We start from the raw sequence: 27,209 nt of genomic DNA, 5'->3' as shown, positions 1-27,209 counted from the left end.
CCTGCTGACGTGCAAAGTGTCAGGACGAAGAGGCCGAGATGTCGTCAGGGAGCAGTCAGTCCAGGAATGGCTTTTGCTGTCCTGCAAGGTGCTGCCTGGGCCTCACTGGCCCTCCTTCCCCAGCTGCTGCCCCTCTGCTTTCCTTCACTCTCAGGGCAGGAAAGCGACCGCTCCATCATGCCAGGCACCCTCCAAGCCCGAGGTCTTGCGACCTGGGTCCGGCCTGAGTCAAAGGCGCAGTTTGCAGAGAAGGGCTTCCTTTGCTGAATAAAAAGACAGCCTCACAAGGAGGGGGCTTGAGGCCTCCCCTCTCCTTCCTGTCCTCCTGTCCGGACAGATCTGAGGCTCAGGCCCGAACATAGAGGCATCCTGGCCCCACTGAGGCCGTCATGGCCCGTCCTCCTGAACTGCCTGCCCCAGGAGATGGGCCAATACCCGGTTGCTCGAACCGCTGGAGTCAGATTTTCCTAAATGTGCAGCCAAATGTAATTCTCACTGATAAGCCCTGGCATGAGGCTTGCACATTCTATGTCACCGGGATACAGTTCGGCACCATGATTATCTTTTGGATACATGGTTTATTTCTCTGTCTTCATTTCCTCTCTCCCTCCTCCTCCTTTTTTTTTTTATAGTTTATTGTCAAGTTGGTTTCCATACAACACCCAGTGCTCTTCCCCACAAGTGCCCTCCTCCATGACCATCACCCCTCTTCCGCTTTCCCCCTCCCCCTTCAGCCTCAGTTCGTTTTCAGTATTCATGAGTCTCTTATGCTTTGCCTCCCTCCCTCTCCCCAACTTTTTTCCCCCCTTCCCCTCCCTATGGTCCTCTGTTAATTTTCTCCTGTTACACTTATGAGTGAGAACATATGGCATCTGTCCTTCTCTGCCTGACTTATTTCGCTTAGCATGACACCCTCGAGTTCTGCCCAAGTCGCTACGAATGGCCAGATTTCATTCTTTCTCATTGCCATGTAGTACTCTATTGTATAGATAAACCACATCTTCTTCCTTCTGTGGCCTCATTGGATGTTATCGGGAGAAGGGAGGGGAAGGAGAAGGGAAAGAGAGGGAGAGAGAGAGAGAGATTTGTAAAGCTAGGAAAGTATGACAGTGTGTCTCTCCGACAAAGGCGGGGGTCGCAAACCAGGGGGGCGTCCAAGCATACTTTCCGGGACACCAGCAGTTACTTGAGGTTTTGCGTTCTGCTACGTGTTCAGGAATCATTCATCGTTCTCTGAAGCACTCCCTGTGTTCAGGGCCTGCCAAGCTCTTCAAGGAAACGCTCCCTCTCGACCACTGTGGGCCATCAGGGTTATGGCCGTTGTTTGGTGTGGAAGGACAGACCCAGTAAAACAGATAGATGAAGCCTCATTTTACTCAGCAAAAAGGCTAAAGCAGGGCATCAATGGCACCCAGTAGGAGGGACGGAGGCAGTCAAGGAACGTGAGTCCCAAGGCAAGTGTCGTGCAGATTTTAATCTCTGTTCAGGGACCAGAAAAGCTTCTGGAGGATTCTCTAAAAACGTGAGTCAGAAGGAAAATTTTTCGAGCCAATGTGGAGAAATGCTTCACGCGTATGAATTGGTAGGAAGACTGTTTCCTATCAGGGCATAAAATAATTAAAAAAAGATAGCTGCTACATGTAGCCAAAAGAAGAACTTGGGTGATGTGCCGCAGGGAGCTCTCTGACGCACTCAGAGGTTTTTTTGAACAGGAACTCTGTAATTCGGACACCGGCGCTTCTAGAACATTACCAGCCCCTTTTAGTAGAAAACTGAGACAGAGACATTTAATGACTCATCTAGGTCACTAGGAAGCTACCTGAGAAACTGAAAATGAGCGGGAGTTTCCTGTGCAGCCTCTGCTCCCTCCCCCAGTGAGAGAAGCAGCCGGTAGTCCTGTCTCCATTGAGGGCCTTTGGTAAAGCAGGTGGTCAGAAACGTCACAGAGGAGCAAGCAACCCGGCAGCCTCTCAGAGGCCTGGAGAAGCTGCTTGGGCTTCAAGGACTAAATGGCTTTTTTCGTTAAGAAGGGCCTTGAGGAACATAAAGCTACACCAAGGCTCTCGAGGACGAGAAACATCTGCCAAGGTTGATGTTACAACACATCCCAGTCAGCCTCCGTATGTAAAAGCCACACGTGTGGTGGTAAGGATCTGACTTCCGCTCAGGTTGTGATCCTGTGGTTCGTGGGTTTGAGCCCCATATCAGACTCTGGGCTGACAGCTTGGGGCCTGGAGCCTACTTTGGATTCCGTGTCTCCTTCTCTCTCTGTCCCTTTCCTGCTTGCCCGTTGTCTGTCTGTCTGTCTGTCTCTCTCTCTCTCTCAAAAATAAATAAACATTAAAAACAAAAGCCACCCTTGCTGAGTTGAGCTGTATGAAGGGTCCAGGCTCTTCTCCTGTCCTTTCTGTGGGTGCTTCCGAGAAAGAGAAGGGTGATGTGATGGTGAGAAAGCCATTGGGCTGACTTACTTAGCACCTCCCACACCCCACTGGGGTTCCCGTGGCTTTCACCTTCGCCCAGGCTGGACCTCCCCACCTAGGCCACCCTTCCCTTCCTCTTCTTGGTTCCCACCCACCATCTCTTCACCAACCCCTGCGTCACTTTCTCCAGGGAGCCTGGTGTCAGCCAGGATCTTGTGACCTCTCCTTTCCTAGAGAGGACAGCCTTTGACACAGTGTCATCTTAAACAACTAAACCCGGATTGCTGAGGTACCCAACTGCCCTTTTTGGTGATTGTGCCAAGCTCTTAACACAGGTTACTGAATTCAGTCTACACAGCTATGTTAGCCATAAGGACTACCCCTTTCTCCTTGTTTTGTAGACAAGGAAACCGAGGTTCATGAGAGAAGCTGCTTTATGCTATTTGGCTAAAGCCAGAAAAATGGAAAGGAAAAGTCCAGCATCCCTGGGCTGTCTGTGCCTGGTTCACATTCAGCCCACCTCCCCTGCCTTATTCTCTTACTGTTCCCATCAACTCCAGGCTCTCTCTACATCCCAGCCGAGCGTTGATGGCTCTAATAAAGTCTCTGTGCAGGGCGACCTTGGGCCCAGCCTTGCTTTCTCAGTAAAGGGGCAGGTCTCCCACATTTCAGGGCTAGTTTGAGGGAACAAAGGAATCTCCTGCCTACTGATTTCTTTCCAAGGCTTTGTGCTGTTTAGCTTGGGAATCAGCTGCTGTTTCTGAAGCCGCTTCTGCTGCTCATTGCTCATGGGGCCTGCACTTGGTGTGTGAGCAGGTGTGGGGCCCCCTGCGGCCTGATACCCTCCCCCCGCCCCTCCTCTGGCCTTCCACCCTGGCTGCTGAAGGGCATCTTGCAAGGGATCTGAAATACAGGGACAATCCCGGCAGAGGAAACAGAACCAAAGCCTGGCTTCTTTGGGGACAGCTTTGGCTCTTTTAAAACTTTAAAATTCAGAATTGCTTTGTCATTTTCAGAGCGTTGTTAGCGTGCAAAGAAACTAAATGGCGAAGCATATGATTATGAGTTTAGATCGATTTTTAACACCTTTTTTTCCTCTCAGTTTCACAATGTGTGGGCAGTTTCAAGATTTGAGGTTCCATTTTGCACGGGGTAGGGGGCTAGGGTGTGATTCTTCAACATCCGGGAGAGCCCCGAGGAGGGGTCCACTTTCCTCGTGGGCCAGAAGCAGTCAGATCTGTAAAGACGCATGTCCTGGGCTGAACTGGGTCTCCTCCAAAATTCATAGGTTGGAGTCCTAACTCTTAATACTTCAGAATGTAACTGTATATGGATGGAGACTGAATTTTTGCAGAGGTGCTTACTGTTCAATTTAGGGCAGGCCCGGATGCCACGGGCCTGGTGCCCCTATAAAAAGGGAGATTGGGACTCAGATACACACGGAGAATGAGCGCACGAACACCCAGGGAGAAGACGGCCATCCGAGAGCCAATGAGAGAGGCCTCAGAAGAAATTAACCCTCCCGACACCTGGAGGCCTGCTGAAAACAAAGCTCTCCTAGATTTCTCAATGAGATTTCTGGTCTCCAGAACCAAGAGACACTACACCTGTATTGTTTTAGTCACCCAGTCTGTGGGGCTTCACCACGGCGGCTCCAGAAACAGAGTACAAATTTCACACATTTCAAACTGCGGATGCCCAGTGTCATCTTCGGCTTTCTGTGACCTTGACTCTTCAGTCGAGCCAGAAGGGTCTTTGGGAAGATTTTTCTGAAAAGAGTGGCAAGTGGAGGTTCACAGAGGAGCACGCGTGAGGTGCTCCACCTCGTGTTCTGCCATTCCCTTTGAAAGACACCTCCAAGAAGACAGTCGTGAGTCAGCCTCGCTGAGATTTTTTTTTTTTTTTTTACCTGTGGTTCTAGGAACTCGGAGGCATATTAGCATTCAGGCTTTGCATAGACCACTAAGCCACTTCTAAGAACTAGGCTACCTGAAGCACCGCACAGAAGTATGCATGTGCCACCGCTTTGCTTTTCCACGTCTACCGCTGCCCGTTGGGCCGACAGCTTGGACCTCAGGAGGGGACCCGGGAGTGGGTTTTGCAAGAACGCCGCCTCTTGAGCCATGCGCTTCCAACCCAGAGAGCGTCAGCCATGTCTTACCTTCTCACCTGAGCAAATGCACTGAGAGCATGTGTGGTGTGGTGTGGTGGGAGCAGAGCGGCGTGCTCCGCGGTAGACCGCATGCGTCTTGCATGCCGCTCTTTCAGACCCTTGCTTGCCTCTCCAGGCAAGAGAACAATGGTTTGCTTGGCCCCACACCTCTCCTTCCTCCCAGTTTCCACATGGGTATCTCTGCCAAAAATGAGTTATGGGTTTCCTCCTGTGAGGATTGCATGGACTGATAAAGTATCATCCCAGGAAGAAAACAAGCCGTGGTTTCCCCCTCCAGCTCATAGCTGCAGTTGGGGAGGGCACAGTCACCATAAACGTTGCATAGCAAGAAATGACCATGGGGGCTGAGCATTGTTGATGGCTGGTCTTTGGGAATGCGGCCAAGGACGCCGAGAGAAAACCGTTTGCCGGAGACGACCAGACACGATTTCCTTAGCATCACACTCACACGCGGCATCCAAAAGGCACCAAAAAGCAATGACCTTTTGCCATCCCTCCAACTCCAGTGAGCGTGGATGGCTGACCCCAATGATGCAAACCTGCCATTGGTGGGTCACCTTGCTAAAATGAACTGGGATATTGTCATTTTGGTTCCCTGAAATTAAATCTCAATGGCATCTCATTTAATTTAGAGATTATACAACCCCCCGGTTCCTTTTCCTGACACAGAGGGGTGAACAAGGCCTTCATCCAGTAGCCCTTCTGAGACTTAATTCGGTTCTCAGGGCTCACTGTCAATTGCTCGCTGAAAAGCAAACTGCCCCTTGTTCCTAACCTGGGGTGGCTCGGTGACCTCCACTAGCACGGGAGGCATGGGGCTGTGTTAGACCCTGGGTTCCTTCTATTTCCTGCTGTTTGAGCCGGTCCCTAGGTCCTGTCCCTGTCTCCGCCGTCTAGCCAGTAAGGACAGCTTTGAAGGCAGCCCCACACCATGCAAAAGTCCAGTCTATTGCCCAGTGGAATGTTTTCAAATTTCCTGACTCTGCCTTCCTGAGTTTGATAACATAGGAAACAATTATCACATGGAAGGTATTGAGAGCTGAGTGAAGGCAGGAAGACCTTTCTTTCTGTTATTCTACAAATATTGCTTCCTTTGCTCCTTAGCAGCCCAGAGGAAATGCAGCCAGAGAGCGGCTCACAGCTTCTCACCAGTGGGCCAGCATCTCCCCCACAGGAGCCCAGCACGGCTCTGTGACAAGGGTGTGTGACTCACCCACATCGCATGATTCAACTTCACTAAAATTTCCTCTGCTGCCAGTAAAGAAGCATTTGCAAACCCTCTAATTTGAAGCTTTGAATCGGTTAATGTCTTGCTTTCTTCCCCTTTGCCTGAAGTCCTCCCCACCACCCTCAACGCACGCGGTGCACACACACACACACACACACACACACACACACACACACACACACAGCTTTGTCAAGTTTTTACATTTCAGGGACCCGGAAACATAGAGGCTCTGTGACATTCACAATAGCATTTGTTGTGACAAAGCGGCTCCCAGCCCTCCGCATTCCCCTGCTCATTTGGCTGCATGAATAAATAATGAGTCACAGATACTATTTGGGTGCGCGCAGGCATTTGTAGCCAGAAAATGAATGATTCCCCGGGTCCCATCCCACTCCGTCCCCGCGCTGCCAAACCATGAAGCCACAGTTTGCAGGCGTTGGTCAAAGTGCGTGCCCCGACACACGGCAGTGCCTCTGCAACATTTTGTACGTTATTATTTTTGTTTGTTTAAGCACGGCCCTCTTTTCCCACCAGGGCCGCACAAAATGCACAGGCACACACATACTCACACACCCAGAGCCGGAGCCCCGGCACAGCTTTGCACATTTCGAGAGGCGGGTTGCAAAACTGCAGGCGGGTTTTCCACACTGGCCATTCCAATTAGACAGCGCCCCATCTAATGACCCGAGCCGCGAGGACGCTTGACTTAGGAAATTTCTTACTTGCTCTGCGTGAGCGAGAGATCTCTGTACATGACAACTTGCACTTGCATTCCCCCCCCACCCCCCCACTTTGAAAGACGCTGACTGTCTCTTGGCACTGAGGCTACATGGAGCGTGGCCCCGTCCTGGTGGTTCTAACCCGGGCGAAGCCGCCTGGCTCTCGCATTCTCTGCCTTGAGGAAACAGCAGAGCTGCCACTTTGCCCCCGAAGTCCCCAGGCTGCTCTAACCGTGTGCCTGCGAGCCTGCCTCCTCCTCCCCCCACCCCTGCTGGCACCAGCCCTCCTGGCCGGCTGTGCAGACGCCCGCTGACCCCCCGGGGCGGGCTAAGTTCAGGACACTCAGCCACCATCATTGCAGGCAAGGGGCAGAAAAGAAAACCCAGACAGCTTCTTGCAAGCTTTATAATCTCTAGGACTTTAATCAGGAACAGTCCGACTTACTTGCACTTGACAAAGTTCTCACACACCGACCGAACACTTCAACAGCTTAGCTAAGTATTTATTAAAACGTTTCTGAAGGGCTGCCATCTGATGAATAAGTAATCCAATAGCCTTGTAATCGTACGCCTGAGTTTGAATTCCTTCCACAAAACAGACAGGGAATCGACGGGAGCGACGCGCACCGAGTTACAACAGGCTGCCATTTCGTTATCTGCCAAGCCGAGCCAAAGTAGGTATCAAAAGACCAGAGTGTACTCACCTCTCATGAAGCACTGTGGGTATGAAGGAAATGACTCAAATATGCTGTCTGAAGCCATCGCTTCCTCCTGAAAATGCACCCTCTTCTGAAGGCGGGGGATTCAATGATTTCTTTCACCTTTGGAGTGAAAACCAAAGAAAGGTCACTGTCTTACCCTCACCACCTCCTCCACCCATGGCTCCCTGCCTTTCTTTTTTTTTCACCCCATACCTCTGGGGGCTCCCCGAGCCCTGCAAAAGATGTACCTTGGCGAAAACAAAATATTCAAATTGTTCAAGATTTGAAAAAAAAAAGCGGCGTCTTGGCTGTGGCTTGGTGATGTTCACCACTCTATGAAACCCTGTGGTTTGCAGTCAGTGTGATTCGCCCTGCTCGCTGACCACTATGCCGGGCGCAGACTCCTGACACTACCAGCCTACCCAACTTGTGGTTCTGTGGTTGTTTATGAGGCCCAAAGAAGTTTTCACACAACCCAAATTACAAATTTAACTGTTCCCCTTTCCACAGCTTCATCTTAATTGGTTCTTGCCAATCATGTGACTTAAGTGATGTCAAATTTCTTTCTTTCTTTTTTTTTTTTACTTTCTGAGCAATGCCCTTCCTTCCCCCCACCTGCCTCCCTGAGGCTGTTCAAGAAAAGAGCCGAGTAGCAGCGTTAGCAAGAGGAGGGCTCGTAGAGAAAAGTGACTCAGTCTCTTATTATATCAATGGTCTTTGGTGATTTAGGACAGCTTGGGTCCCGTTGTTGTTATTTGTGGTTTTGGGAAGTACTGATTATTTTGATACCAATTTCATTGCTGCTTATTCAATAGTAATTCAACCCTGGCATCAAGCTGCCGCTCAGGCAGGATGTGGGTCCCATCCCTTAAGACGCTGGGCATCAGCTCAGGAGAATCCAGCGCTTGGTAAAGACTAACAGCGTAAGTGAAACTACCAAAGGAAAAGCAAAATAAAAGGAAATGTTTTGCGGAGAGCCTGACACCCTAAAAGGGCCTAGCGACTTGCTGGTATTGTAAAGCCTAAAAAAAGGGTCCCATTTTAATTTTGTGACCAAAAGATCATTTTAATAAAAGCAAAATTATGTGGTCTTCCTCCTCCTAAACAAACATCTTTTCAGTACAGAGATGAAATCAGAGTTGTCTCTGAGACACACACTCAAATTAGGAATCTACCAGAAAACAAAGAAAAGAGAGATCTTGCATTTTGAGCCCCAGCTGTGGCTAACCTACAACCGTTTACTTTTTGTTTTCACCTGTGAACGTTTATTGCCTTGCCTTTCTCTAGGTCAATTGGCATCGCTAGACTAATTCGGACCTGTAGGTAAAAGGCACGTGTTAGCACTACCGTAACTACAGTTTGAGGGCGTTAAGAAGACTTCACAGCAGTTAGAGGAACCAGCACAGGTCCCTGTCCCCTGCAAGCCCCTTCTCATGGGACTCACCGAAGATCACACAGCTCATTCTCTACCCCAGGAAGAAATCATGCCTGCTTGGAGGGGCCACAAACAGCATAACTTTGCACGTGGGCAAGCTATCCTGGGCACGCATAATTATTTCTCTTTTCTGCTCGTTGCCTTCAAGTGCTAACAAATAAAATACTGTGCTTCTTGAAGTTCCAAGACATAGAGAGACTCTCTTTCCCTGATTTATTTTTATTAACTTTGCTCTGTTCCGCATACATCCTTCACAGCACCCTGGGCACGACACGTTTCAACGCACATGTCCAGGAGCCATCGAGATGATGGGTCCCAAATGCCGGCGCTGGGTGCCAAGGGGCACGGGCACAAGCAGCAGAGGGGCTTCAGGAAGCCTGCAGTATCAGAATCACCCCTCAGTGTTTTTCTCATGCCCTCAGTTTCGCCCGTACTCGCTCTGATAATGTGCTCACCAGCACACGGTGCAGGTCTTTTCAAAGGAAAAGACATGATTTTTACTTACTCCTGTTTTGACTAATGCAGGAATTGAAACTCAAGAGACTGCTTTCTCCCACACTTGTGCGAAGTTTGCTCACCGAGCGTTGACACCTTATTAATATTTAAAAGAATAATAAGGTAGGTAGTTCTTTTATGATGTTTATTAATGTCCATACATGATGCATGTTTCCTGTTGCTTTTCAAAGCAAATCCCCTGTGAAGATAATTAAGACTGTGTCCCTGTGCTCATGGATAGACTTACGTGTGGGTCTGAGCCCACATCAGGCTCTTTTCTCTCTTCTGTATGTCATGTTCCCTGGAAGGGTTGTAAGGGCTGAATGCCGTGACATGCAGCTGTCACCTCAGAGCTGGCTCAGCCTTATTAATGACTTAGCAATTCAAGTGGCGATGCAGATAAATTCTGATACTTCATTTTAGAAACTCCCCAGATGCTTTCGGCCTTAGGTGTCCAGATGCTTGAGAGGAAGCGGCTCTGAATGGGTCAGCTGACTACCCGCATTCTTGGCTGTGGTCCGTGTGCCTCACTAGAGTTCATCATGTATCTTTTGCCAGGTAAATCTTCCTAGGACAGGTCAAGGTTAAATGATGCATCAGGCTGCAGTTCGTGTTTGCTGAGGCCTCACATTAATGGTGCCTTCGTTTGTAATCATTAGGGCCTGAGTTTCGACGGGGCACCAGGGGGCAGAGTTGAAGGCCAGTGCGCCGGGCCACTTGCTTTGCCTCCGTCCGGGTTATCTGTCATAACAGCCGCAGGAGCAGGACCTCAAAGTTTGTGAGGCAACAGAGCCTTTCTGGGCCTCCTTCAAGTCATGACAATAAGCGAAGACTCAGCCAGCCGCTGGTGAACTTGGCCTTACCACTTCCCTGGGAGCCCAAGACGAAAAGACACATATATCATCAGCGAGTCGCCTAGAGGAATGCTCAATCCTATCTTAGCTAGAACTGCTGAGGATTCCTTAGGTTTGTGCATTAACCCACACCCTGTGACCTACTTCCTGCGGGTGACTCAGACCCTGGGCTGCTCGCTTGGGAATTGCACCCAAGCGGCTACCACCGACTGTGGCTTTGCCAAGTAATTGAATGGCAGTTTTCATCCTCACTCAAACTGGCTACAGCTTCTGCATGCCACTGCTGGGGGGCGGAGCATGCTCGGGTGTCATTTTTAATGGTTCTATAAAAATACCACCAAAGGTGGAAAGATGCATGCTTGCATAAGCCTGTAATTAATGTATAAACTTCTATGTGTGACCCAGCCCAATGAAAGCATTCTCTGTGAGGCCATTTCATTACAGGAGACTGCACACTGTTTCTGAGCATGCTTATTATAAAGCAGATTCTCTGACCGGAAAATAGAGGAAAAGAAGGACCTCAAAAACTGACGTAGCCTACCATTCCAAAAAGACAACACTGCTAAATTACCTCCCTGTCGTGTACATTTTCATTATTTTCTCCATCTTTGTGTTCCAACAGAGGTGCTATCGAGAAACCTCCATGCCGTGCTGACAGTGACTTCAGTGATGAATCTGAAACTGAGACATGGACATCAGAGCTTCGTGGAATGAAAACAAGTTGCCCTTGGCACCCCTGGCAGTTCGGAATAACTGGAGACCGCTGTAGGCCCAACTGTTACAGATCTTTCCGGGCCCCTCATGATGGCGGCCACAGTAGGACGGGTCTCTCATTCTTTCCAATAAAAGTAGAGTTCAAACTGAAGCCCCCACAAGACTTTATTGGATAGCCAGATAAGAGTTTCAGTATTTATTCCTTTACCTTCCCTGGATAGAGATCTATTACTCTGTGGAGAAATAGGACTCAAACAAACAAACAAACAAACAAACAAACAAAAAAGCAGGCATTGAAACCCCTCAATGAAACCTGTCAACCCATTCAATGAAAGCTGTCTAATGACATGAAAGGCTGTTTAATGACCGTTGCTTTAAATCTAAGAGTTTCATCTGCTTCACGACTCAAAAGGTGGCCTGTAGGTCAGCAGCACTGACATTGCCCAGGAACTCGTGGGGGATAGGAATCTTGGGCTGTGTCCCAGACCTACAGTTTTGGAGTCTGCAGTTTTACCAGTTCCCCAGGTGATTCCTGCACACATCAAAGCTGGGGAGGCATGGCTCTGAGGAAGTCTGGCATAGGTAGGGATTTGGTAAAGAATACACTATGATAACTTTCTACCGTCTTTGAGATCTCTGTTTTCCTTAGAGCTTTCTGAAAAGTCTAACTTTTCTACCTTGTTGCCTTGGCACAATTTTTTAAACTCTGGGTGTTTCTAGACAGCAGAAACCCGCAAGAGGTGTGGCCCCTGTCCTCTCAGATAGAGGTTTCTTGGATGGTCACTCAGACCTCTCATCTCAAGTGCTGGGTTTGGGTCAAGTTTACAGTTTGAGGTTTGACACACAAGGTGGGGAAGCTCCCGTGTGCTCTGTCTCCCAAGCTGGTGACCACATGTATGTAAACAGAAAGCCTTTTCCCTCCAAGGGCACCAGACTCTCTGTTTTTACCTAGTTTGCATTTTGGAAACACATCAATCCTGTGAGTTCTTCCAGACGCACACCACGTGTTCCTGTGGTAGCGTCGCAGGTGGCCTCCCGTGTCTTCCCTTCGGGATGCCTGCCTCCACTCTCCAGCCTTGGCCTCACGAATGTTGTCGCCTGCGCTTTGTCCCAAAACGAGGGACCTGGCCTTACACTGTTGCCACTTGGCTCAGCCAAAGAAGAGTCCAGAGGACCTGTTTACACAGGAGTCCAAGAGTTTGGCTACCTCTTTCCAATGCATCTGGATCCTTTCAGGCCTGCCCTGGGCCAGGAATCTTGTTTGGAATAGTTTCTCTTTACAGAATGTTGGCTCTTCAGCCTCTGGTGCCATCTGAAACCAGCAGGGTAAAACTGGAAAACTTAAACAAACCCTCTTTGAATGTTAGAAATGTTTAGCATTCAAAGTTTGGTCAAACGATGGAAAACATTCCGAATTGGTACTGAACTTTCCAGCCAGTTCCTCCAACCTTGAGGCTAATTTTAGCATGAGATCCAGGCAGAGAAAGCTAAAGGAAATGAAGCAACTAAAATTACTCTGCGTTAGAGAAGCCGGAATCTGCATCAGTTAAAGAGTATAAAATTCAATAATTCAGCTTAGGTGCCAAATAATGAGCATCCCTGGTGTCATCAAAGCACCTGGCTTTGGGGACTTTGGACTTTTATTGTAATTGCTACCCGTTTTCCTGGTGGTAGGCAAATTAGCAAACTTTCACAGGATTCCTTACTGACTGATGCATAATAGTGCCTTTTTCAGTGAGGTGCTGTGAGGATCAGTAATTTTTGGACTATGCAAAGTGGTACTGAATGGAATTAAAAAGAGACCTGTGGTTGATGCTTCAATATGGAAACATGTAGTATGTGAATTTTAATACTTGGACTTGCCAGGTCTCCCCAACCCGTGACATCAGGATCCTAAATGAGAGGTCTGGGTAAGAACAAGTAGAAAATATGGCCTTGGCAGTTAATACCAGAGAAATCCACAGTGTTCATCACTTAATTTTTGAATTAAATGTTCTTTGGGAAGAATATTATTCAGCCATACTGACGCAAGCTGCAAATTCTTGCTGAACCTCAAAATGTCCAAATTAAAAAAAAATCAACTGCACCGAGAACACAAAACACTCCCCTTAAAATTGTGTGGTGTGTATTTTAATTTCCTCCTGTTTCAATTCCCTTCCTCGCCTGGACCCGTTCAGCAGCTGGCTGGATTTCTGGGCACAGAGCAGAAAGGAAGATCTTGCCTGCATTCTGGTTCTGATTTTATCTTCTCAAGTGTTCAGTTTATTCAAAGCAGAGAGAAGAAATCAGGCTATCAGCATGTGCCACACCACTGCATCCGCATTACAGCGATCAGAACACAGTCCCTCCATCTCTGGTGTCAGTCACGTCACATCCTCACAGGGACGTGGCGTGTATTGGTGACACACATATGCATGCATTCACTTGAAGATACTATTTATCTCCCACACAAGACTTATATCTAAGATGGTAGTTCTGCCAGGATAAGAAAATTTGTTTTAATTTTTTTAAATTTAAGATTGAGTTAGTTAACAAACGGTGCAATGTTGGTTCCAGGAGTAGATTTTAGTGATTCATTACTTACCTACAACACCCAGTGCTCATCCCAACAAGGGTCCCCCCTCGTACCTGTCACCATGTAGCCCATCCCCCACCCTCCTCCCTCCAAAAACCCTCAGTTTTGTTCTCAATTATTAAGAGCGGGAGCACCTGGGTGGCTCATTTGTTTAAGCGACCAACTTCTTCCCAGGTCATGATTTTGCAGTCCGTGAGTTTGAGCCCCGTGTCAGGCTCTGTGCTGACAGCTCAGAGCCTGGAGCCTGCTTCGGATTCTGTGTCTTCCCCTTTCTCTGACTCTCCCCTACTCAAGCTCTCTTTCTCTCTCTCTCTCAGTCATAAACATTAAAAAAGTTTAAAAAAGAAAAATAATTTTAAAAAGAGTCTCTTGTCATTTATTTCTCTCCTTTCTCTATTCCTCCACCCATTTCCTATATGTTCATCTGTTTTCTTTCTCAAATTCTACAAATGAGTGAAATCACATGGTATTTCTCTTTCTTGGATTTGTTTTGCTTGGCATAATACATTCTAGCTCCATCCATATTGCTGCAAATGGCAAGATTTCATTCTTTTTGATGGCTGCATAATATTCTGTTATATACACATGTACATATATCACATCTTCTACTCTATCTATCCATCTGTCTATCCATCTGTCTATCTGTCTATCTATCTATCTATCTATCTATCTATCTATCTATCTCATATCTTCTCAGGATAATAAAATTTAGAGAAATTGAAAACGTTAGTGAACCTGAAGGACCTAGGGTTGTAAAAATGCGAGGGGGTTAACCTGGGTTTTCATCATCAGAGGACAATGGTCTTGATTTGCAGGACACATGAGTTTGGTGGTTTTTGATTATGATGAAAGTATTTGTCTTTAGTTTGTTTCCCTGGGCTTTTAAAATCTTACCATCACTCGTTTACAATTCTTAGATTTATATGGAAAATGGAGTCTCAAGGACCTGAGTTTCTGCCCCCGTGAGCCACATGCTGTGAACTGGGACTCAGGGACTTCCTCTAACTCACAGTGGTTGTTCAGCAGGTGTTGAAGGGTTCAGAAAATAAACCTCACGACGTCAATGGGCCTGAAATTGTAGCAAAACAATCCGGAACTCTTCAAAAAAGAATTCTGAGCTCCTGGAGAATATGGTCTCTTAGGTCTCCATGAATTTCCTTGTCTATGAAAAGATGTTCAGAAAACCTACACTTCACCCGATTTTGTAGGTGACCTTTAAGTTCTTTCTCCATGCCTTTATCTTTAAATAGGAATCCATCATTTCCTTTTTGGCCACTATTGCTTGTCGATTCTTCCTCCTTTTACAATCACACCATTTCCATGACCAAAGGCCTCCTTCCTCTTCTCTCCCCTTCCTTGGTGATGGTTGTAGCCATTTATGTACGTATGAATTCACTCAGCTCTAACTTCACTCCATAACTGAGCCCTGATAACTTCACTCCATAACTCAGGCCTGACGGCCCTCTTCTTCCATCCTCCCCAGCTATAGGAATCTATGCCTGGGTTTCCCCAGTTGGGCTCCTGCATTTTCTCCTTGTCTATGCTCCGGGGTACAGTGTGCTCCTTAAGGTCACTCTACCTCATAGCGGTGGTTTCCTTGTTCCTTGAACTCTTCTGTTATCATGACATGAACTCACATGTCTTAATCTTTGGCAGAATCAGTCAATCCCTCCTTGATCCCTACATTTTTTGTCTCTTCCAACTTCTTCCTCTGAAGCTTTACTAAATATCAGAACCACCTCACTTTCTCTGCAACTAGTGACTTCACTGAGTATTTAAGTACTAGGTTACCTCACTGAGTATCTTTATTTCCTAATCTTGGGCTAGGCAGACCTGGTCTTCCTCAGAAGAAGGTTCATAATCGTATGAACCATTCACATAAAAAATGAGAAGTTATATCAAAATGACCCGTATAACCAGGGTAGGGACTGTGGAAGAAGCGAGTGAGGCTCCCAGAATTCACAATTTAGGGAAGCACTGATGTTCAGTGCAGACCCTGAGCTTGGGCAACCTCATGAGTGAGCGGTTCCTTAGAGTCTCCCTTGCCGGCCCCTAGTCCCGGCCTTGGGTGTGGCTCACAAAACTAAACAGAGGCCATGGGCTAGACAGAGGGTCAGGATGAAAGGATGTGGCTGAAAAGCCTGTGGCCACAGAATAGTGGGGTCCTGAAGCTGGGCACTGGCAGGTCTGCACGTTTTGTTGTGTTGGCAGTGGACATGTGCATTCTGGGTAGACAAAAGGACACAATGAACAGCGGAGATGGGCAGAGGTCTGAGGTCAAGGGCAGATCAGAAATAAACTCTGTCTGCTTGAGTGCTGGTGAGGAGCCCAGCCTGGCTGCCATACTTCAGCTGTGAGGTGATGAGCATTCTGATAAGCCAGGAGGTGGGAGGGTGGGGAGGTGAGAGATGGGGAGGGGCACTCAGACTGTAACAGGTTGATGACATTAGCTTCCTTAGGTTTTCACTCCTCCCTTTACCCTGTAGCTGTGGTCCCTGCACCTCTGACCCTGAGCTCGGTCTCCGAACTCGCTATGACCAATGGAGCAGCAACAAACTTGCTGGAAGCAGAGGCCTAGAAAGGTGCCTGGTCACTTGAATGTTCTCCTGTTGGTCTTGGGAGAGAGCCAGTGCCCCCAGTTGGGGCCGTCTTGGTTCAGCCAGTAGACAGCTGGCCATCAGACATTTGGGTGAACACCAGCCTAACCCAGAAGAACCAACCAGCCAAACCCCAACTGTGACTAGCAGAACTGCCTGGCCTTTTCACAAGACATGAGCAGTAATGAATGGTGGTTATTTTAAGCCATGGCATTTTGTGCTGGTGTGTAGCATTATGTTGCCATGGTGGTGGCCTTTGTTGAGGAAGAGGTAAGGATGCAGAAGGGACCAGCATTAAACTTCAGGCTGAGGCAATGAGGCAGAATCTGGTATTTCCAATGTGAAAGAAAGTTGGAAGCTCAAGATGAGAATTTCTATAAGGGGGCAGGAAGAGCCAGGAGCCAGGGGGAAGAGTAAGGAGGGGAATGGGGGAAAGAAAAAAGAAGCATTGGAGCATCTGTGTGCCTCAGTCAGTTAAGCGTCCAACTCTTGATTTTAGCTCAGGTCATAATTTCATGGTTCCTGAGTCTGAGCCCCACATCAGGCTCTGTGCTGACAGCATCAAGCAGCTTATGATTCTCTCTCTCTCTCTCTCTGCCCCTCCCTGCTCAGCTTCTCTCTGTCTTTTTCAAAATAAATAAATAAGCATTAAAAAAAAAAGGAGTATAGCACAATCCAAGGGATGACATTTTAAGGAATGAGACAGAAAGAGAGATGCTGAAGAGAGAGATGAGAAAAACACAGACTATGGGAAAGTCAACAGATTTGACAAGCAAGAGCCACTTGAGATCTGTTCCTTCATGATGCTCCATAGACTAAACAGAAGAGTGACATCCAGTTGTGCTGGGAGACAAGCAGCTCCTCCTTTGCTTGAACATGAACTTACTATGGAATGAATCATTGCCTGTACATGTTTGTCTGAATGGGTCCAAGTTGGCTATGTGACCCTTGCTGTCTCAATTCCATTAAAAAAAAACACTGATAGAGCATCCACTGTGATAGAATGGAGAGAAATTATATCCCCAAAGGAAGGTTTGAGTATTTCTTGTTGTTGCATTTCATGACACAGCTGAGTCCTGAGGGCATGTTTGAGATGGACTGATGGGGGCAAAAGGAGGTGACCAAAGAGAGGGACAGCCACCCTGCACAGCAGCCACAGGGATCAAGGCTTGGTGAGTTGCTGAAGTGGCTGCCGGTGCTACTGAGAGATAACGGCTATTCCGTATCAGAGTGAGTGGGGAGACAGGACCATGGGGAAACTTCCAAAGAGATGTTCCAGGGCCCTGAGCCTCAGTGAAGATAAAGGGTCAAGAGAGGGCAATGAAGCGAAGGGTCTTAGGGGAGAGAGTTTCAAGTGTGTCTTCTTGACATCTCTCCCCCATCCAAGTGACCAAGGCATAAGGGCAAGTCTGCCACTCTTGTCAAGTCTGGAGAGAGGGACAGAGAGCATGTGTGACTCAGTCTGGGGCCTGACTCACCCCTGTGACTGTGAGTGGCCTCTTGTAAGATAGGACAGGGGGTGCATTAGGAAAGTTCAGCACCCCCTTTCAAAATGCTTCAATTATGGAATCCCCAAGTAAGATGTAGGCTTAGCACTATTTAAAAAGGGATTCTGGGGGTGCCTGGATGGCCCAGTTGGTTAAGTATCTGACTCTTGGTCTTGCTCAAGTCATGGTCTTGTGATTCGTAGGATCGAGTCTCAAGCTGGGCTCTGCACTGGCAGTGTGGAGCCTGCTTTTGATTCTCTCTCTCCCTCTCTCTCTGCTCCTCCCTTGCTTGTGCTCTCTCTCTCTCTCTCTTTCTCAAAATAAATAAATAAACTTTAAAGACTAAAAATAGAATTAAAGGAATTCTGAGGGCACCTGAGTGACTCAGTTAAGCAACTGACTCTTAATTTTGGCTCAAGTCATGATCTCATCATTCATGAGATGGAGTCCTGCATTGGCTCTCCGCTGATAGTGCAGAGCCTGCTTGGGATTCTCCACCCCCCCCCCCCCCCCCCCCCCCCCCCCCCCCCCCCCCGCTCCTCCCCTTCTTACATTCACAGACACACAGACACACAGACACACACACACACACACACTGTCTCCCAAAATAAATAAATAAATAAATATTACAAAAAATAAAAAGGGATTCTGCCCACAAGGATGGACTGCCCAAGCAAGGAGAGTTCAGCCTGAAGAGCTTGTGGTGTAGACCATTATGAGCAGGAATGGAGATGGGATTGGGGGCTAGGGTCCTAGAGAGAGACACTTCCCTGTGTGGGGAGCTGCATCAGAAGGAGCCAGATAAGAGAGCCCACGAGAATGCACAGGAGAGAGAGAAAAAATCCATGTTAAACACCCACAAGGTCAGAAAGAGCCAGGCTATTTAAAACAAAGGCTGATAAGTGAGCTTCTTCTAATCTCTCCCATGGTCTCTCTTTGCCTCCCCTAGCCTACCCCCAGCCCCCGGCCCCAAATAGTGTGTGGGCTGAGTTAGCAAGGATGAAGGGAGGATGTGGAAGGAAGGCACCCCATTAACCCAGCCAGGTTCCCAAGAAGTTAGCCGAAGTTAGCCCAAGAGGTTCTAACTGCAGTGATGCACATCCAATCAAGTTGGCAATTTAGGGGCGCCTGGGTGGCTCAGTTGGTTAGGCGTCCAGCTTCGGCTCAGGTCATGATCTCACGGTTCATGGGTTTGAGTCCTGTGTAGGGCTCTATGCTGACAGCTAGCTCAGAGCCTGGAAACTGCTTCAGATTCTGTGTCTCCCTCTCTCTCTGACCCTCCCCTGCTCACGCTGTCTCTCTCTGTCTCTCAAAAATAAATAAAAAACATAAACAAATTTTTTTTAAAGTTGGCAATTTAGGTTATCTGAGACTTCGTTTACTATTTACAGTGAACATAATTTTTCTTATCTAAGTGGGAACAGGGAAAGAATCACACATACTAAATAGGGTGTCAGAAGGTGGAAACAACCCAACGTGTCCGTCAGTTGGTGAGTGGATAAACAAAATGTGGTCTGTCTTTACAATGGAATACTCTTCTGCCACAAAAAGGAGTCAAATTTCAATACATATAACAACATGGACAGAACTTGAAAACAGTATGCCAGACCCAGCAAGACAAGGGCTGTGTGATTGTACTTCTCTGAGGTACCTACAAAAGGTAAATTTGTAGAAAAGAGGGTAAAGGAGAGGTTTCCAGGGTGGGGAGGGAGAGAGGATTGGGAAGTCACCATTTAAGGATACGGTGTCAGTTTGTTCCGATTCTGTGTCTCCTTCTCTCTCTGCCCCTCCTCGCTCATGCTTTGTCTCCTTCTCTTTCAAAAATAAATAAACATTAAAAACATTTAAAAAAAATGATAGAGTATCAGTTTAGGATCATAAAAAGTCCTAGAGATGGTCAGTGGTGATGGTTGCATGTTATGAATGTAATTATTAATGCCACTGAATTATACACCTTTAAATGGTTAAATGATAAATACAATATGTATATTTTACCACAATAAAAAATCAAGTGACTTGTACGATTAAATCTATGACTCCTTTATGACCAAAATAGCTGACGGTATTAGAGATGGGGACTCTTTTATATATTGGTCCCCACAGCTCTGGGGTGAGTAGCGGTAGGATTTATTTATTTGTTATTTTTTTATTCCCCCTTAGCAATATTCTATTGGCCAGTTTAAAACAGATACAGCCAGGATCTAGATGTTACTTATTAAGTCAGGGTAGACTGCTTTACAACTTGAGACTCAAAAAGGCTTGTTTGAGTCAGTGTATGACACAGTTAATATAGTATTTATTACTTGATAGAAGTTTACTAAACTATTATTATTATTATTATTATTATTAATGTTTATTCATTTTCGAGAGAGAGAGACAGAGAAAAAGCAGGGGAGGGGCAGAGAGAGAGGGAGACACAGAATCCGTAGCAGCACCAGGCTCCGAGCTGTCAGCACAGAGCTGGACGTGGGGCTGAAACTCACAAACAGTGAGATCACAACCTGAACTCAGATATACAACCAACTAAGCCACTCAGGTGCCCCTAAATCTTTATTATTTTTATGATAATTGGAAGCAATCAGAAGAGTTGCTTGGGAAATGGAGTCTTCAGGTCGCACCTTACATGGTGCCCTATTTGTTCTAGAAGAATCTAAAACTGTATCTTTAAAAAAAGGGGAGGGTCAGAGAGAGAGGGAGACACAGAATCCAAAGCAGGTTCCAGGTTCCAAGCTAGCTGTCAGTACAGAGCCCAACGTGGGGCTGGAACCCACAAACCGTGAGATCATGACCTGAGCTGAAGCCGGATGCCTAACTGACTGAGCCACCCAGGCACCCTTAAAGTTATATCCTAATAAGTTAAGAAAAATGAAATTTAGCAAGTTTTTTTTCTAGCATTTAAATTGGCATGTATTAAATTTCTTCTTCAAAAACTATCTAGACCAGCACACTCAGACACACACACACACACACACACACACACACACACACACACACACTGTTGAATCCAGGCTATTGATTTCACACAGCTCTGCCTTCACTTGGCACCGATGTGTAGGCAAGCGCAAACATAGCACCTTTCTGTGTTCCCTGTTCTTACAGTTAGTGGACCACACAAAGGGCCGACCCAGACGAGATGACTGATTGAATGATAAGCCAAATGATTCATTCTTTCTCATTAGCTTCTTAAGATGCAGGGATTATCTTGTTTGATGCCTGAACTGGAAATACGCTGCCATGTGCCTTGACTCCTACACAGTATCTATCTTTTTCTTAGATCTGCTCAAGTGATCATCAACACCTTTCTAAGCTTCTAGCTCCCAGGTCAGTTAGACGAAACCATGGAGTCATGCAGATTAAAGGTGTCTAATCCCTCCCACGGCGCCCTTTACAGATGTGCCAAAGGAAATTCAAAATATGGTGGAGGTATGACTCTGTGTTGGCAACTATGTCTCCTGTGCCATGCTGGGTCCGGGACAGTCCTCCCCCTGGACTACTTAGGATGTGGTCATTAAGGTGATAAGAAGGAGGTGAGGAATTCTCTTTGGTTCAGAGCCCTTCACCTAATATAAAAAGATACATTTTTTTTAACTCCCAGATTTTCATTGTTATTCATGTCACTCACCCAATCAGCAAAAAAGCTGTAGCTCATTTCTCCCGTTCAGCGTGAACTGGAAACATTTGGAACAATTAGGTGATTTCACTGCTCCCCCGAATGGAGTACCATATATGTAGTCTATCACTTCCTGTCAAGTTCAAGTTTATCTCTACCAAATATATGCTTCTGTGATTCCATGGGGGTCAGGACGCCAGATTTAGCAAAACAAAACAAAAAAGGATGCTCTGTTAACTTTGCATTTTTTAAATTTTTATTTATTTTTTAAATGTTTTTATTTATTTATTTATTTATTTATTTATTTATTTATTTATTTAGAGACAGCATGAGCAGGGGATATCAGAGAGAGAGAGAGGGAGACACAGAATCTGAAGACAGGCTCAAGGCTCTGAGCTAGCTGTCAGCACAGAGCCTGATGCAGGGCTCGAACCCACGAACCATGAGTTCACGACCTGAACCGAAGTCGGATTCTTAACCAACTGAGCCACCCAGGTGCCCCTAACTTTGCATTTTAAAGGTAAACAATGAATTCAGTTCCTAGTAGATCTCAGATAGTACACAAGGGAAACTAATAGTAAAGAATTATTCACAGTTTAACTGAAATTCAAATTTAACTCGGTGACCTGTATTTTATCCGGCAGTCCTCATGGACGGTCTGGATGTGAGATGTGAATGTTCATATATCACCCAAGATGCCCAAGACTTTGGTGTAAATTAAGCATATAGGAGAAGATACCAGTATGCCCAGAGGATTTTCAATCACTGCAGGTGGGGTGTCGAGTTTTTTTTTTTTCTTTCTCTTGTAGTTCTTTCAGGGAAGAGTTCTTTCATACCAGGCTCACCGGGCTGGTAGTTTGTCCAACAGTAATAAGCAATGGGGAAAAGGATCATTTCCCTTGCTTTTTTTCCAAGCTGGATTCACCTGTTTTTCTGTCCAGGAGGACTTGCTGTAGTATTGTTCTCCCAAGCTGCTTTTCCAAAGGGGAACCCGGGCGTGCTAATTGCTGGCTGTCAGCAACATGAATGGAAGTGGATGACAGCTGGGTGCTGGGCACGTTCTCGTGGACAGGCTGGGGTTTCCATTGTATGGTCTTGCATCCTTCCATCTGCACTGGCTTTTGTCTTGGGTCTCAAGCAATTGGCTAGAGCTGAAAACATCAACACCTCCATGCCCTTGTCCTTTATCATTTTCTTTTCATGTCGGTTTAGGAAATACACCTGAAAGACCAAAGACACACAATGAACCCGGCAATTACCAACCACCATGGGCAGGAGGCAGACGCTGGAACAACAGAACCCCCAAGGACAGGCTGCTACTGGCCCCTGACTTTCCTCAAGGCTCCTGCCAGAGGCCAGCCTCGGGACTGAGTCTAGGACTCCCTCCCACTTCTGTCTTGGGACAGCTTATTTCCTTGCTGCCAAAGATGGAGAACTCAGGACCATTTTCTCCTGATTGATTTTGTGCAAACAGCTGGCACAGTTCTTGGACAATGCTGGGAAAGCTATTGAATAAAGGGAAGGAGGCAGAACTTAACTAAATTTGTGTCATCCATGAAGCTTTTTAAAAAAAAGTTTATTTGTTTGTTTGTTTATCGATCTCTATGCCCAATGTGGGGCCTGAACTCACGATCCTAAGATCAAGAGTTGCATGCTCTACCGACAGCGAGCCGGGTGACCCTACACCGTGCATCTTTTGACATATGTGAATGCACCTGTGTAATCCACAGCCTTGTCAAGATATAGTGCATTTCCACCACTTCACAGAATTCCTTAGGAAATCCACAGCCCACCCCACCCCCACGAGGAGACGACTGTTCTCAGTTTTCCTTCACTATAGCTTTGACTGTTCTAGAACTTTACAGAAATGGATACTACAGTATGTGTCTAGATTCTTTTGATTAGTAGATCAGCTCTTCCCTTTGTATATTTGCTGAGTTGTTGTTCCATATGAACATACTTCAATTTGTTTAGTTCTCCTTCTGATGGCCATTTGGGTCATTTCCAGGTTGGGGCTATTATAAACAATGATGATATGAATACGTTTGCATAAGTGTTTCGTGGAATTTATTTTGTGGAATTTATTTCTCTCAGATAAATCTATTAGAGGGACACTTCTGGGGGACTGGGTAGGTGATCAGTCTAAAAAGACTGATGACCCCAAATGTTTTCAAGGATGTCAAACAACCAAAAAGGATGCATTGCCAGAGGAGCTTTACCTTTACTCCTTGTATTTATTCTTAATCCGAGAGTCAGCTAAAATGAGAAAGAGGAGATGTGTTGGAGTAACAATTCCTATTTCACATGCTCTGTAGCTCAGCACTGGGGTCAAATGCTAAAGGTTAGTAGAAAGAGGTAATACCCAAGTTTTATTGTCTTTCTTGTCTCTAAAAAATACATTATTTGTGATGTGTTCAACTCTACTACTGAGGGGTCATATGTTCCCTATGGAGACTTACAGAGCATTTTTGAGGGATAATATCAGTTGGCCATGCCCTGGCCTGTATTAGTCCATGTCATTAGAAAAGATAGGATGCATTTAGGGTATTTTAGATCTCATTCAATGAGAGAAGGGGTAAATTAGTAGATAACTAGATTGTCCATAAAATGATTCAAAGTCACCATTAAATTGGTCCTTCCTCCAAACACTCCAGGCACTTTTTAACCACTCATGCAGTGAATATCATGTACCACCCTAGATGAGAGTTATCGATGGCTGTGCCTTATCTTCCCTGGCAGACTGTAAAATATGGAGTGGGAGGGCATGTCTCATTCTCTGCTGTGGTCCCTTAAGAGCTTAAAACGTGCATCACCCCTTCATGATTTGCATCCCTCCCTCTCCCTAGCTCTCCTTCCCCCTTCCCCTCCCCATGGTCCTCTGTTAAGTTCCTCCTGTTAGACCTATGAGTGAAAGCATATGGTATCTGTCCTTCTCTGCCTGACTTACTCTGCTTAGCATGACACCCTTGAGGTCCATCCACGTTGCTCCAAGTGGCCAGATTTCACTCTTTCTCATTGCCATGTAGTGCAGGAGGGCACTTGTGGGGAAGAGCACTGGGTGTTATATGGAATTGACAATAAACTATAACAAAATAAAAAAGAAGAACTTAAAATGTGGTAGGTGTCCATACTTTTTTTCTTAATTGGCACATCAGTTATCTATTTAAAATTTTTTTAAATGCTTATTTATTTTTGAGAAAGAGAAAGACAAAGTGTGAGCAGGGGAGGGGCAGAGAGAGAGGGAGATATAGACTCTGAAGCAGACTCCAGGCTCTTAGCTGTCAGCACAGAGCCCAACAACATGGGGCTTGAACTTGCAAACCATGAGATCATGACCTGATGCTTAACTGACTGAGCCATCCAGGTGCCGCTGCATATCAGTTATCTATTTCCATAATCATACTGAATTTAAAACCCCCAAAACTTGAGTGTTTTTTTTAAAATGTATTTTATTTATTTTTGAGAGACAGAGAGAGACAGCATGAGCAGGGGAGGATCAGAGAGAGAGGGAGATACAGAATCTGAAGCAGGCTCCAGGTTCTGAGCTGTCAGCACAGAGCCTGCTGCAGGGCTCGAACCCAGAACCATGAGATCATGACCTGAACCGAAGCCGGACACTTAACCAACTGAGCCACCCAGGCGCCCCTCCTGAGTGCTTTTAACAAACACTTGTTGTTGGCCTCAGGTCTACAAGTCACCTGGCCAATTCTTCAGGTCTCAGTTGGGCTCACTCAGGCATCACCTGTCAGCTGCAGGTTGGCTAGGCAGCTCTGCGGATCCTGGCCGGGCTCCCCCACGCTGGGGCTTGGCTGGCTTAAGGCCACTGCAGCTGGGACAGCCAGGCTCTGGTCCATGTGCTCTCTCATCCTCCAGGCAGCTTCTTATGATGGCAGAGGTGGCAGAGAAGAAGACAAGCAGAAATGTACATGGCTTCAGACATCTAGGACTTGGCACCCTGTCATTTCCACTGTATTCTCTTGGCCAAAGCCAAATCATGGGCCACCCCCGATTCAAGGGGTGGGGAAAATGGGCTACATCTCTTAATGGGAAGGGCTGCAAAGTCATGTTAAGAGGCATGAGTCTACAAGGGCATGAGAATGCAATCTGACTCAACTTGAATCAAACAAAGAAGAATCAGATGTGGCTCAAGAAGTGGAACGGGGGGAAGGGCAGAGTAGCTGGTTCAGGGCACCTACCCTTTCTACAGCTGCCTGGCCACAAATGCGCCATGTCACGCCATGTCAAGTCCTTAATCACAGTTTCAGGTCTTCCTAAGGTTGGTGGGAGACTCCAGTGAAATAAACACACTGACTTGCTTTGTAAATTATAAATCTCAGTGCGCGCGGGAACTGACATTGCTGTCAGGTCATTTGAAGTGTGAGAGACCTCTAGCAATTCCGGTTACTGACGGATTCTGAAGAAGCACCCGGAGAGAACGTGCAAATCCCCATAGACAACCTTTTTCTCACTCTACTCCCTGACCGGATCTGATGCACCCTGAGAATAGTGTACAAGGCATCATAGGTGCCTGTGCTAAAGTCAGGGACATTTGAAACATGTGGCTGTCCCCTCACCTCCCGGAGAGCAGACATTTGTTCCTGCTCTGGCGGCTGCCACACCGAAGGCAGGTGGCATGCAGAGTGCCCTCCTCTTTCCTTTGTTTCTGCTTGAGGGATTAACAACCTCTTAAAATAAAGTAACACTTCCCTTCTTCCAGATTGTGTGATGTCACTGCGACTGGGCCCTTCCCTCTTCTGCCACCTGGGATGATCTCCTGGCCCTTGTTGAAGTGAGAAATGGTCTTGGATGCTCTGGGTAACAGCTTACTTTGGAGTATTTGAGTGGATGCGTTTCCCCCATCTTGTGGCACACCTTGTGACCCAGCACGCCTTGTGATTCAAATGGAAGTAAGCTTCGCACAAGGGACTTGGTGGGGGCTTCCTCTGTACTCCCTGGGTCTGGCTCTGTTTAGGTGTCAAATATGAATCTGTTTAACACGTTGTGAGAAGTGACACTGGGGGAAAGCAGGGCCCAAACTGATTTACTGTGTGTGTGTGTGTGTGTGTGTGTGTGTGTACTGTGTGTGAGTGGGGGGGGGAGTCCATGTTGTGTTTCCACACTTCCCCACACCATGACCTCTGAGACAATCCATGGGCATTTATGGTGCCTGAGAACATGTGGGAATTCCAAAGGAGAGGACTCACTCAGAGGAGAGAGTTTATTGTTTTATTTTATTTATTTATTTATTTATTTATTTATTTATTTATTTTTACTTACTTATTTATTTATTTTTAATATAATTGATCCAGAGAAAGTACTGCTAGGAATTTACTCAAAGGATACAAGAATTTGTTGTTTTAGATTGCATTCTCCAGAGGCCTTATCACTGCATGTACAAATCCATTTTTTTTTTTAATTTATTTATTGTGTGAGAGAGAAAGAGAGAGAGAGAATGCAGGAGAGGGCAGAGAGAAAATTCCAAACAGGCTTCGCACCATCAGTGCAGAGACCGACGTGGGGCTTGATCCCGTGGACTGTGAGATCATGGCTTCTGCTGAAATCAAGAGTCGGTCGCTTAACCGACTGAGCCCCACAGGTGCACTGCATGGACACATCCTAACCCCCCACATTACCCCAAATGGCATTACATACAGTGGGCACGCTGATGGGATGCGAAACCAGCACAGTGTGTTTCCCCTTCTTGGCACGGACAGAACTCACATGCCGGAGGAAGCCCAAGCTGCAATTTATTTAAAAGCCAACCCAGGCCGAGGGCGGCACTAATTTTGCACACACAATTGCTAATTCCTTTGAAACGGTGCTTCTCCATTCATCTGGGCTGTCTTGAGCTAGATGGAAAAACTGGCTGCCTTTTGCCTTCCTAAGTGCACAAGACACTTCCCTTTCTTCCCCCCTGGCTCCATGTCCCTCCCCTGTCTTGGGACACGGGCTGGAGATTCAGAGGCGGCCTTGGAGGGACAGGTCCTCCATCCTGACTCACTCTGAGGGCCACGGTGGTGTCAGGGTGCCATGTCAGGGGGTCGGGCGGAGGGGCCCCGGCAGCGATCTGAGAACGAGCAGGCCTATCTGGTCAACGGCAGCAACAGTGATGTAGCGGAGGAAAGACAGCACTGTCCTTTTTTCATTAAGTGTATTTATAAACATACTGAACATGAAACATTTTTCCTTTCTTCACAG

The 27,209-nt window shown here is 46.7% G+C and overlaps 1 protein-coding gene across 5 annotated transcripts in view; it reads right to left on the bottom strand.

The window, feature by feature from the left end:
• Positions 1-7,713, bottom strand: part of RUNX1 (RUNX family transcription factor 1) — a 242,519-nt gene extending 234,806 nt beyond the window's left edge. For 2 of the 5 annotated variants that reach the window (XM_029938999.1, XM_029939001.1), the window contains exons 1-2: positions 7,458-7,713; positions 7,248-7,364 (exon numbers count right to left, since the gene is read on the bottom strand). In XM_029938999.1, coding sequence (XP_029794859.1) covers positions 7,248-7,305 — 58 coding nt within the window. In that variant the 5' untranslated portion in view covers positions 7,306-7,364; positions 7,458-7,713. The remainder of the gene's footprint in view (positions 1-7,247; positions 7,365-7,457) is intronic. The other 3 variants (XM_029938996.1, XM_029938997.1, XM_029939000.1) reach the window with 3 other exon arrangements.
• Between the last annotated feature and the right edge of the window lie 19,496 nt (positions 7,714-27,209).

The sequence above is a fragment of the Suricata suricatta genome, chromosome 5 (assembly GCF_006229205.1).
Source record: "Suricata suricatta isolate VVHF042 chromosome 5, meerkat_22Aug2017_6uvM2_HiC, whole genome shotgun sequence".
NCBI lineage: Eukaryota > Metazoa > Chordata > Mammalia > Carnivora > Herpestidae > Suricata > Suricata suricatta.
This window is presented reverse-complemented; position numbering and strand designations above follow the sequence as displayed.